This window comes from Ursus arctos, unplaced genomic scaffold, assembly GCF_023065955.2.
Source record: "Ursus arctos isolate Adak ecotype North America unplaced genomic scaffold, UrsArc2.0 scaffold_29, whole genome shotgun sequence".
In the NCBI taxonomy this organism is placed as follows: Eukaryota; Metazoa; Chordata; class Mammalia; order Carnivora; family Ursidae; genus Ursus; species Ursus arctos.
In genome coordinates this window covers 17,113,529-17,126,835 of record NW_026622974.1, presented here as the reverse complement: position 1 = coordinate 17,126,835, position 13,307 = coordinate 17,113,529, and the positions used below count along the sequence as shown (strand labels likewise).

Here is a 13,307-nt window from a genome sequence, read left to right as displayed (position 1 = left end):
CTAGTCAAACCCAAGCTATTTGTCAAAACCCAGTTTAACTTCAGCTTCCTTTGGCACAATTCCTTAAATACTTTTTACTCATTCAATCACTAAATATCTACTGAACACTACTCTGTGTACAGCTTTGGGAAACTAGCAGGGAGCAAAGAAGTCAAATACAAAGAGCTTGCATTCTAATGCGAGAAGATAGACAACACAGACATAAATAAAGATAATGTCTAATTCCAAAAGCCCTGGAAATAAAACAGAGTTATGGGATTAAGTATAAATAGGAGAGGAATAATTAAATTTAGGTAGCCAGTAAGGCCTCTCTGAGGAGTTGGCATAGCACTACAATGTATACTTTAAGTAGGATTTTAGTCAAATGAGATCCAAGAATACTGCTCCAGGAGGTAAAGGAAACAAAAGCAAAGACCTCGAGAAGGAATGAACATGGTGTGCTCCAGAGACAGCAAGAAGGTCCAAGCGGCTGGACCGTGTGAGTGGGCCAGAACAGAGAAGTAGTTAGAGTCATGAGAGCACATGGCATTATAGGCCATAGTGATGAGTCTGGGTTTTAGTCTAGATGTGATGGAAACTCAAGAGAGGGTATGGATCAGAAGACTGACATGATCTGATAAACAAAGAGAACTCTGGCTGTTGTATAGTGAACAGACTATATACAGAAGTAAGGAAGATACTTAAAAGAGACTGTGGAAGTAGTCGAAATAATGGAAAGGGAAAACACAGGGTCTAGGGTTTGCAACAACGGGATAGAAAAATGATTGTGGATACTGAGCAAAGGAATTATAAGACCAGGTTATGGATGAATTATTAACATGGATATTGCAGAGGCCAGGAACAGTAACAAGAGCAGCACTAGTGCAAGAGACCATGCCAGCGTGCCACAGTCGCCAGCGTGCCACAGTCACCAGTGGATGAGGGCAAGAGGTGGGGGCACCGGCAACAAGGATAACTATCAGGTGGTATAATGGAATTACAGGGCTTTAAAGGAGCTGAAGCTCTGCCAATGGAAGACAGAGAAATGACTTGGAAATGGTAATATGGACCAAGGCAGACATTCATCTCATACCAAATTAAGATGGTAGAGGGATGGGGAGGGGGCAGATAGCCTCCACTTGAGAGGGCCACAGGAGAAACAGTGTCATTGAGGGAGCCAGATTTCGGTTAGAAGAAAAATCTAAAGAAAACATTTGAAGAAGAAACTGAGGATATCAAGGGGCATGCTAATGAATGAGGCAATACAGTTAGGAAGAGGTCAGATAAGGATGTAATCTTCATCAATTTAGCACAGGGTCTCATGCAGAGACCCACAGATAGGATCATCATAGCAACTTAAGATAATTTATCATTACACTGCTTATTATTATTAACTATGTTGTCTACCTCCCTCAAGTAAGGCCCATGAAGGTGGAAGAATTTTCTGTTTTATTCACCTCTGTATCCACAGCACAGTAGCTGGTACGTAATTGATGGGCTCAATATATATTCAGTAAATGAATTAATGATTATATTTCTATGTCTTCCCACAGTATCCACTGAAGTTCACAGTTGCTTGTGAATGGGAAAACATCTTGATAGAATTAGGAATAGAATTAACTTCTAACCATTCATATAATATAAACACAAATCATATGGCAGGGAGGAAGTGTTAGAGATAGTAACTGTTTGAGAAAAGTAAAGGATGGGGCATCCTTAAGGACAAATTTCAATTCAACTGTACAAAGTGGCAAATCCTATTGTTATTTCTAGACATACTAACTGAAAGTACTTGATTATAATTTTTCCAAACAGGAAGACAACCTATTCATTCTGGTCTCTAAAAACTCCTGGTCTCTCTCTACTCACCTTACTCTTGTTTCTAAGCATTAAAATGTCAGTGTATGTTTAATTTATTGTAAATAATTTGGTAACTGTCTAAACAAAGATTATTTATGGCTGTGTAGTTTCACTTTTTGGGACAGAGCAGAAATTCTACAATGCATTAAAGAGAAACTCTATAAATTATAGTAAAGTACACTACTCATTCCTTCTACTACAGAACGACAAAGTGAAGCTGAAATGAGCTCTCCATTAATCTAGTGGCAACACAAGCACAGGAGCCTATACTTAGTGTTATGAAATGAACTGCAATCTCCCAAAATTCATATGTTGAAGTCTTAACCCCCAAGACCTCAGAATGTGACTGTATTTGGAGATAGGGTCTTTAAAGAGATAATTAAGGTTAAATGAGGTCATAGGGGTAGGGCTCTAGTCCAATGCAAGTGGTGTCCTAAGAAGAGGAAGAGACATCAGGGATGCACGAGCATACTGGAAAGACCACATGAGCACACACAGAGAAGGAGACCATCTAAAAGCCAAGGAAAGAGGCCTCGGATGGGCCAACTCCTTCATCTCAGAATACTAGCCTCCAGAACTGTGAGAAAATAAATTTGTTTTCTAAGGCATCAGTCTGTAGTATTTTATTATGGCCATAGCAAACTGATACACTTAGTATTTTCCATTTCTCCTTTTCTCAATGTGTAAGGCTGGTAGGTAGGCAGGTGGGTAGGTAGGTAGGCGGGCATTGATTCATTAACTCACTCACTCAGTCATTCAATTTATTTTAAAGCTTATATATTTACACACAAACACTATTTAGCTATCATCAATTAAAAGACTACCCCTTCAAAATAACTGATTAAATTCTGTTTATTGGGGCACCTGCGTGGCTCGGTCGGTTAAGCATTCGACTCTTGGTTTCAGCTCAGGTCATGATATCAGGGTCATGAGATCAAGCACCCCATCAGCTCTACATTGGGCTTGGAAAGCCTGCTTTGGATTCTCTCTCTCCCTCTCCCTCTGCCCCTCCCCTGCCTCCCCCCTCCTTAAAAAAATTCTGTTTATCAGAATACAAATAATTTTCTGATTAAGTTTGGTTTTCCTATGATTAAAAAAAACACATGTATAGCACATAGGACCTCCGTTAAAAATGATTGGCAAGCAATGAAACAACAATCTTTCCCATCTTCTCACCCCAAAATAATCTCTGAAGAAAATCTGTGCTTCCTCATTGACAAAGGTCGAAGTTTTATTAAAAGGATGCGATGCTTACCGAATCAATCTGATCTAAAGAAATCTTCCCAGCATTTTTCTGTGTGCTGTAATCTTGACCAGTGTAAGAATGACTAAAATAAAAATAAAAAAATGTTAAAACAGGATTTGTACTATATATTTTAATCACTTCAAAGGAAATTTATTCTGATACAGATTAAAATCACACTAAGACATTTTACATATAAATCGAAGCAGAAACATAGCCAAGTGTTTTAGAGGTATTTAATAGAATACATTTAAATGACTCACCCAAAAATAATACAAAAATACAGTGACCATCTGGATCTCCTGATTCCTAGTATAACATTCCATTTCTTAGAAGCATAATGCAAACTGTTGTTAAAGTTCAAATCTCTACTGCTGATCCCATATTAACAGCATGGCAGCACAGCAAAGGATAAACTGGAGCTTAATGAAGAACCATCACTTACTAGCGTCGGTCCTTCTGAAAGTTCTACAGACTCTATCCCAAGTTCCTTATCTGTCAAATGGAGGAAATAATGCCTGTTTTGCAGTGCTGATAGGAAGTCTAAACTGAAATAATTTTTTTTTTTTTAAGATTATTTATTTGGGAGAGAGACAGAGCACATGTGCACACAGGGGAGGAGAAAATGAATCTCAAGCAGACTCTGGGCTGAGCACAGAGCCCGACGCACGGCTGGATCTCATGACCCTGAGATCATGACCTGATCCAAAATCAAGAGTTGGACGCTTAACCAAGCGCACCACCCAGGCGCCCCTCAACTAATTTCTGTTCAAGGACCTGACATATGGTAATCACTATTTATTAAAACAAGTTACATCTGAATAGCACTTTACAAGGGTAGAGTCCTTATCTATATCCTCTAATTACATTGTCACAACAACCCTGAGGGAGTGTTTTTATTTAACATTTGACAACTGAGGAAACGGGGGCTCGGAGGAGTTAGAAATTTGTTAGATAAGAAAGCAAGTCAGCCGTGCAGCAGGAACTCAACCTTTTAATTCTCCATTCCCTGCTTCTTCACTAACCATGCCGTCCTCTTCCTTGCAATACATTTTCCTGTTGCATTATTTACAAATTAGGAAATACAGCGTGGTATATACTGTCTAAAGCCAGCTCCATGACACAATGCCCAACTCCATCAACCCTGATTCAGATGCAGACATGCAGGTATGACATAATGAAGAACAGCTGCTAGATTACACATAGAAAACTGCAATCACACCAAGGTTTATGCAGATCCACAACCAAAGGGAAATTCTGGAGTAAAGCATCATTACAATCATAAAGAATTCCAGACTCTCTGCTTAATACCTGCTCAGTACAGATTCTTGCTGAACAATACATACACTCAAGATGCTCTGTAGAAAGGCTACAGTTCTTGCAATCAGTCAATCTGCTGATTAAACAATGGGTATGAATTATGAAGCAAAACTACAGTATATCTTGGGATGCTGCAGCCACTGGTTAGGAGACTGCTTAAAATGTAGATTTTCCCTCCCAAGAGTCCTCCCTCCATGGGCTAAGAATGGCCCGAGAATTACTCGGAGAGCAGGATGAGCAGAATGCCGAAGAGTAGTACAGAATGATCCTGTGCCCTAAAACACATCTTCTTGCCTTTGGTATTATTTCTCCCTTCACTCACATATTTCTGACAATATATCATTGGATTCCATCCATTCTGTTTATCATAGTAGCAAAGGGGCATACAAAACTCATGCTAAATTAAGCCAACAGTTGTCATTTAATTTAAATATTTTACATTTTAATACAGTGTATAACCAGACAGCTGTTTCAGTGGAATCCCCAGAATAAAGACGTATTTCACTTATCTTATAGTAGAGCATAGAGGCAGCACGAGGCAATGAAGATAGCAGTAGGCTAGAATCTGAAGATCTTGTTTTTGTTTTTTAATCCCTGGCTTGGCAAACTGAGGCAAGTCATTTAACCATCCTGATTTGCACTATCCTCATTTGTAAACTGGAATTAATGATGCCAGCCCTGCCTAACTGACAGAAATGCTGGAGAAATTAATGATATATTCAAGGTGCCAAAGAAAATCAGTAAATCGTATTCCAGACCACAGAGCAATTGCAGTCTTGGCCAAGAAGTACAAAAACGACCGGACGGGAAAGAAGACAGCATGCTCCTGTAGAGGGGCCATCACGGCTGTGAAGGACTAGGCCACTCTGCTGAAAGGAGGTTTTTCTCGGTCCAGATGATTGCAGGATACTAAGTACAAAGAGAAGACACTGAAGAGGACACATACACTTGCCTGAATGGCACTATAAAATGCCTGTTCCTCAATATTTTGATGGGCTATGCAAAAGAGCTAAATTCCAAGGGGGAAAAAAAGTTAAATAAAAAAAAAAAAAGGAAACCATAGCAATGATTAATGCAAAGGCCTATTACAGGATACAAATAACTACAGACAGAATATAAGGAAACTGTATACAGACATCATACTTCTAAAAAATATTATTAATAGACAGAGAGATGGCCACCAGCCAACGCACTAAGGGCAAGCATGAAACCTATGGGAGGAAAAATGATGCAAATGAAGATGTGAAGCATCAGAATTAGGACTGAGACTTCTCCTCTGCTCATTCATGACCAGAAGGGGCAACCTATGTCTCAGTTAGGGAGCTGGTACATCACAGCTATTTAACACCTGTTTGAACTGGGAGTGGATAGACGATACCGAGGTGGCAGGAATTCTCAGATACAATACAAGAAAGGCAAATCACGAGAAGCACTGCATCCAACACTATGTAGGCAATGAAGAATTACGAAAAGATTTTAGGCAAGAATTTACATAAATATTTACACTTGAGAAAGCAAGCAGTGTGGAGAATGACTAAAAAGGGTAGGGACTGGGCAACAGCAAATCAGTCGGAAGAGTACTGCAGTATTACAGGCAAGAAAGGGTGAGAGGCTGAAGTAAAGTAGTGGCAAGAGGCGGAGAAAGGAAGGCAAAGAAAGAAGAAAAAGAAACAAATAATGCCACCATAACAAATAAGAATCCTTAAAAACAATTCACATTAACTCATGAAACTGGATCTTTGGCTTTTACTTGAAGCGTCAAGGGATGTTACTAAATGAGACTCCTAAGAGGTACTCAGGAAAGGTGAGGCACCTTTCTACCAATCCAATGCTCATGTAGACTTTCTATCATCCTGCTTCCAAATGAATGCAGCTGCTACGCTAATGAACAAAAATATAAATAATGAACTGTCAAAATATATTCTTATTTTCATGATTCAAAAAAATAGATCAATTTTATGAACATTTTTTAATCACTGAATTGGAGAAACACAGAAATAGTAATTTTTAACAACAAAAACAATTTCCAATTGATTCAAGATACACACACACGCGCACAAACACAGCAGAAAATTTTCTATTTTAAATAATCACGGCTTTATTTTGAGAAACACCCACTGTCATTTATGTACAATATTTAACAAAGGGGATTAAGTAGGTATGAAAGCTTTCCTGTTTCTAAGCTTTCATAAAAGAACAAATTAAGATGTACCACAAATACCTTTTTTTTCAATACAGCCAACCAAAACAGTTTAACGGGCCACAAAATTCCAATTATGTCACTAATAACTATTTTGTGAAATGTAAAGAGGAACTTTTGATCAGAGAATCTTGAAAAATCAAGATTTGACTTAATTCTTGGTGGTAAGGGAGTAGGAACTGCAGTGATTTCGCTGCATCATCCATGCATAATTTATCTTTTATTTGCAACAGGATCAAACAAAAGACACTAAGGGTGAAATGTTACAGTTTTCTCAAGTTACCAAAAAGCCAGTAGTGAAAACAATAAAGATGTGATTCAATGAATATTCAATTACATTAGAACACTATCTGAACACATTCAGTTGTATAAAGATATAGTGCACTTCTGCTGAAATGTAACAATTACTACACTGTACCTGCAAAATAAACAACTTCGCTATCCAGCAGAACCATGTGAATTGATAAAACCCAAGGACAAAGTTTAGGGTTTTTTTTTTTTTTTTTAAGATTTTATTTATTTATTTGAGAGAGAGAGAGATAGCGAGAGCAAGCAGCACAAGCAGGGAGAAGAGGGAGAAGTAGCCCCATGTGGGGCTCCATCCCAGGACCCTGAGATCATGACCCGAGCCGGAGGCACCCACTTAACCGACTGAGCCACCCAGGCGCCCCCAAAGTTTAGTTTTTATCAGACTCTCTATAACAGACTTTTTCCACATCCCAGTCATCGTCATCTAATTCTAATTACCAAAAACAAAATGAAAACCCCAAAACTTTTAAGAGTCCCTTTAGCCACTCAATCATTTATTAAGTATTTCTGTGACCAAAGAAGAGTCAAAAGGTAGGAAAGGATCCAGAGATGATCTAGAAAGTACAAGGTGATGAGTGCCACTATATGCTCAAAACAGGCGTTCCTCAAGTCCGCAGAAGACAGATCTCTGGTAAAAGAAGGGTGGAAAGAGAAAAAAGCACTGTGCAGCAGTAAAGCTTCTTAAGCAATGAAATGGCACTGATAGAGTTCTCTCCATTGGAAACATAGACCTGAGCGACCAGGAGGGAAGGCTCATATGAAAGGAAGACAATCGTGAGAATGAGGGACTACGGAGTAAGTGGAAGAGAAGGAGATTATAGTCAGAAAATAATTTGAGGGCCACCTGGGTGGCTCAGTTGGTTAAGCATCTGCCTTCGGCTCAGGTCATGATCCCAGGGTCCTGAAATGAGTCCCACATCAGGCTCCCTGCTCATTGGGGAGCCTGCTTCTCCCTCTGCCTGCCCCTTCCCCTGCTTGTGTTGTTTGCTCTCGCGCTCTGACAAATAAATAAATAAACCTTAAAAAAAAATAATTTGAGTTTGGAGGCTTAGAAGTACTATGTCATGACTACAGAAAAGGCAAAGGCCTAGTCGTTTTAGTATTTTTATCATTTGCATGCAGTTTAACATTTTATATGCTTTAAACCATCCTTAAATTTTGACCAAGTCCATAGAAGTATGTGATGTGAGTTTATTAAGGCTCCTGGAGGGGTGTAAAAGCAATCATGTGATAAGGAGGTGGTATTTTGGACTAATAAGAAAGTCTATTTTTCTAGGATCTGGAGGGTGAGCACATATCAGATGGGCAAGCAGAACGAGATAACTAAAGCCCAGAAAATTTCTAAAACACAGTTTACAGATGAAGAAGTTGGGTCACATAGTAGAAAACACAAGCAGAGGCAAAGCAGGAAAAAAACTGAAAGGGGGTAGATAGGTTCTATAACGTAGGTCTCTAAACAAAAACGATTAAAATTAAAAGCAAACTTTAAGTCCTATCTCTGTTACTAATAACACAGTGATAAATCACTGTTTTAATGAAAATTCAAGGCTTTGTCACGTTTAAGCCTTTAAAAACCCAAACACACACAAATTAGTATTTTTCTAAGAAAAGAGAATTTTACAATTGTGTATAACAAACCCTTTGCTTACACAAAAGTAATTCAGTGATTGTCCTTATTTCTTTGTTTGGTTTGAGGTGATGGTGCTAAGTTATCTAATCTCTACTATAAGAGAACTAATGGTACACAAAATACACAAAAGCATCCTCTTACTATACCATTTGTTCAATAAACTTACACGCAACTTTTAAAAAAAGATTTTATGTATTTATTTAAGAGAGGGTGAGAGAGAGAGAGAGAGAGAGAGAGAGAGAAGAGGGAAGGACACGAGGAGAGGGACAAGCAGACTCCAGGCTGAGCATGAGGCTGATGAGGGGCTCGATCCCATGACCCTGAGATCATGACCTGAGCTGAAATCAAGAGTTAGACGCTTAAGCAACTGAGCCTCACCCAGGCGCCCCACATCCAACTTAATTAAAACTCAGTCACATTTGAGGAACTTCCCCCCCAATATTACCTTGCTCATTAAACAGTAAGAGGTAAGCACAGTTTTCCAATATAGCTAAAAATCCCAGTAAATAGAAAATTATAAAGCTAACAGTTTCAAATAAATTAAAACCTGAAAGGATGAAAAGTAAGTCTTTCAAAATATCCACAATACATATTTATGTGACCAAATTAAAAATGATCCTATTTTAAATCAAATTCAATCAATCCAATGGTGGGCGGTGTGGTGGAGAGAGAACTGAGACAGGAAAGTATAATTAATCACATCAACACAGACCTGGAGTTTTCCCAAAACACTACTACACAGCATCTAATTTACAGAATAAAAATACAGTGGATATACATATAGATAAATCTGAAATAGATATGTCGCATACATCTGATCTGTGAATCACAAGTGAAAGGCAGAAACAACAGAAATTTAAGTCCTGTTCAGTGCACCACAAATATCAATGTGAGCACTCAGGTACTCAACGGGGAACTGTTTTTGAGTGCTGAGACTGAGAGCTGGAAACGAAAAGAAGAAATTACAGGAGAGCAGATTTGTGAGTCTCACTGCAAGATTAGCTGGTTAAGAGGAAAAAAAAAAAAAAGTCTAGTCTTTTCATGCTGTGGTGTTGATCGTTAGGAGAAGATGGATCATCACACCTTGGCTCCAAGAGCGGTCTTCACGAGCTCCACTACTGTGACATAAATGCCACAGCGCAGAACTGACAAAATGAGAGGTCAAAAGTCAGCTTTTCACGTCTGATCATTTCTCCGATCATTTTCTCCTTTTCTGACCAAACTTGAGGGAGTAAACAAGGAGTCACGGAATAGTTCCAACACTGCAGGAATTAGCTCCAGCTCCTCTGCATTTGCAGACATTTGCCAGGTCCAATCTGTCCAAGCCAAACATATGGGCAGAACAGAGTAATAAGGGAGGAAGCGGAGGAGAGTGATGAAGATCACAGGTTTCAGAATCCACTAGTCATGCGCTTGCATACACTCACTATCCGAGTGACTTGGTAAAAACCTTTTATTCTCTTTGTTTCCTCACTGGTAAACAGAGATCATAAAAGGGACCACAAAAGTACTTTTTTTAAAGGACTGTTGTATGAGGATCAAATGAGATATCTTTTAAAAGTTTATTACAACATTTTCCACTCAAATTGTTATCATTATTCTCAAGATCATCCAGGCCTAAATTTATTACATTTAAAACATCTTGGTTATTTTTTTTTCTCTATTCTTAACATTCACCAGTTTCTTCTCTTGAATACTGGAAGAAAATACATTTCTTTCCTACCTTCTTTACACTATCATATAAAATATTCAAACTTGAGGGGCGCCTGGGTGGCACAGCGGTTAAGCGTCTGCCTTCGGCTCAGGGCGTGATCCTGGCGTTCTGGGATCGAGCCCCACATCAGGCTCCTCTGCTGTGAGCCTGCTTCTTCCTCTCCCACTCCCCCTGCTTGTGTTCCCTCTCTTGCTGGCTGTCTCTGTCTCTGTCGAATAAATAAATAAAAATCTTTAAAAAAAAAAAAATATTCAAACTTGAAGTGGGAGAATTTAGATGTCCTTGAATAACGTCATGATCTGGAAAGTTTTGTCGATACTTATACTCTTGGGAAGTTTCCAATGTGTAAAAATTCAACCCTGAACAATGGCGATTTCAATGGAATCCAATCTTATAGAGCTACACTGTCCAATACAGTAGCCATTTGCCAAATATGACTACTGAGCATTTGAAATGTAGCTTAGTCTGAATTAAGAGGTTCAATAAATGTAAAGTATACACGGGTTTCAAAGACTTAGTATGAAAAAATTATGTAAAACATATCATTAAAAATTTTTCATATCAATTACATGTTGAAATGGTATTTTGGGTATGAGTTAAGATATTATTAAAATTAATTTCACCTAGGTTATTTTAAAATTTGGGTGTGCCTAGGTGGCTCAGCTGGTTAAGCATCCAACTCTTGATTTCGGCCGAGGTCATGATCTCAGGGTCATGAGATCAAGTCCCGTGTGAGGCTCCACACTGGGCATGGAGCCTGCTTAGGATTCTTGCTCTCCCTTTAATAAATAAATAAAGACATAAATACATACATACATAAAATTACATATGAAGCTTACATGTGGCCCTCATGTTTTCACTGGACAGTACTGTTACACAGTGAGGAGGAGGGCATAACAACATGTGGCAATCAAACGATTCTCTTGGGGACTAGGCATACCTGTATAATAACCAACTGACTTACCCTGACTTCAAGTTAAGACTGGTCTCTGCTAGTCATAAGCAGAATATAAACTGCAATTGGGTCCACTAAAGGAAGTGCCTCACGTCTACTACAAATATGCTTGTTTTCACATTTCACTTAGGAATCGGGTTTTTAAACTTTAGCCACAGTTTGCCACTATAGTATTAGGAAGGCAATCTTGAATTCTGATTAGTTTGGAGGTAACCTAAAACATTTCTTTGGGGGGAAAAATAAAAGCTGTGACACTTTTTATCTGGGAGTTTTGGGGGCTGCCACCCACTTCAACATCTAATTATAACTGTCCATTCTTCTCTCATTTGTAAGAAGCCAAGCATGATACGTGAGACAGGAAGATGAATGACAGCAAAACCCTGGGCCAGACTGGAGAGAACTCCTCTCCCATCCTTAGGGAATGTCTCTCTGCTCTCCTTCCCCAACAACAGATTCTGAAGGTCATAAAACAACAGCATATAAAACATATTTCCTTTCTTTGTCAAGCATTTCCCAGTACTCTTGAACCTAAAGAGGTTAATGCTATGTTCTTCCTTCTGTCTGGCAGCCTATAGTTTATCGTATCTTAAAAACTGGTATAAAATAAAAAAGCAGTGAAGAATGCATCACAAGTAATCAAAACTGATCTCTGCATCAAGGAAACATTTATTTGAACCATTAAGAAGTAAGCTAATACATCTTTCAAAATGAACTGTAATCTCCTACATCATTTTATAAAGTATACCAAGTTCCAATACAACCTTTTCACATAAAGCCAGGTGTGATCATGGCACAAATGGAAAAACAATTTCAGGAAAGAGGAAACAAAGGTTTTGTGTATCACCCATATATCCACTTTTGCAATCACAATTTTAACCACTTTGGACATTGAAAAAAAATAGTCTGTCCACATAAGCTAGGCTATTCAGACATTTAGAAAAGCACAGTCCCTGTAGTTTGGATTTGCTGGGTGGGTAGGATACCAAGGAAGATGAAGTTACAATATATCATTTCCTGCTGTGAAGGATATCACAGGAAAATTCACTCAACAGCTGTCACCACTGAAATTGAAATGAGTTTCTTTTTACAAGCTAAATCCCTAGTAAATGGTATCCAACTTGCGTTAGCCAAGGTGATTTTCCCTGCAGTTATTCCAAATGAGAACACAATCAACAAAATTCTGTATAAATTGAATGTAAATTATTTTTCCACAAGCATGAAGTTTACTCAATTTTACATTTAAAAAACTCCCCAAAAAGCTACCACCAGACAATACACAGTATAATGATCTATATTTCTCTACAACTGAGAGAATTTGTATGACTCCAAGAGACTCAAATACCCAATAAAAATCAGGATCATACGGGTTCCTATACTGGGTAAGAACTATACACAGCACAACTTCTACTTTAACTTAGGTTGGTTTCATCTTTCCATATTTTCCTATTTATTCCAATTAATAAACTGCAATAATCCAATGAACTGCAAGACAGCTGAAAGCTGCATCTCATTTCTCTATCAAAAATACCTCTACCTTACAAAAGTCAAAAGTCATTATAGTCTAAAGACTATACCCTTAAAATGAGTGCATTTCATTGATATAAATTATACCTCAATGAAATTGCTTTAAAAAGTAAAACACATACAGCCTTATAAGATACAAACTATAGCCCTACATAGGTATTTTCAATATACACATTTTTTAAGGAGGGGTGAGGGGCAGAAGGAGAGAGAGAGAATCTCAAGCAGACCCCACAGTGAGCACAGAGCCCGACGTGGGGCTCAATCTCACGACCCTGATTTCATGATCTGAGCCAAAATCAAGAGTCAGATGCTTAACTGACTGAGCCACCCAGGCGCCCCTCAATGCACACATTTAAAACTCCCAACAGTATCTCTATTGTATATTCTGGTCATATGACCCCCCTAAAGAGAAGCTGCTCTGATTTGGTGTTGACCTAGAATAGTCAAATGATTACAATAAAGAAAGGTTCCCTGAGAGAGTGGTAATGAAAAATTGAGGGATGGGAGGGGCATGGAATAAAGTTCCAGCATCCAGCAGAATGAATACATTAAATTGATGGATATCTTTTCATT

General features: G+C 38.5%; 1 protein-coding gene across 3 annotated transcripts in view; it reads right to left on the bottom strand.

The window, feature by feature from the left end:
• The window catches only part of PRIM2 (DNA primase subunit 2), a 341,343-nt gene that overhangs the window by 102,396 nt on the left and 225,640 nt on the right, over positions 1 to 13,307 (bottom strand). For all 3 annotated transcript variants that reach the window (XM_044387132.3, XM_026507150.4, XM_057303874.1), the window contains one exon: positions 3,095 to 3,167. In XM_044387132.3, coding sequence (XP_044243067.1) covers positions 3,095 to 3,167 — 73 coding nt within the window. The remainder of the gene's footprint in view (positions 1 to 3,094; positions 3,168 to 13,307) is intronic.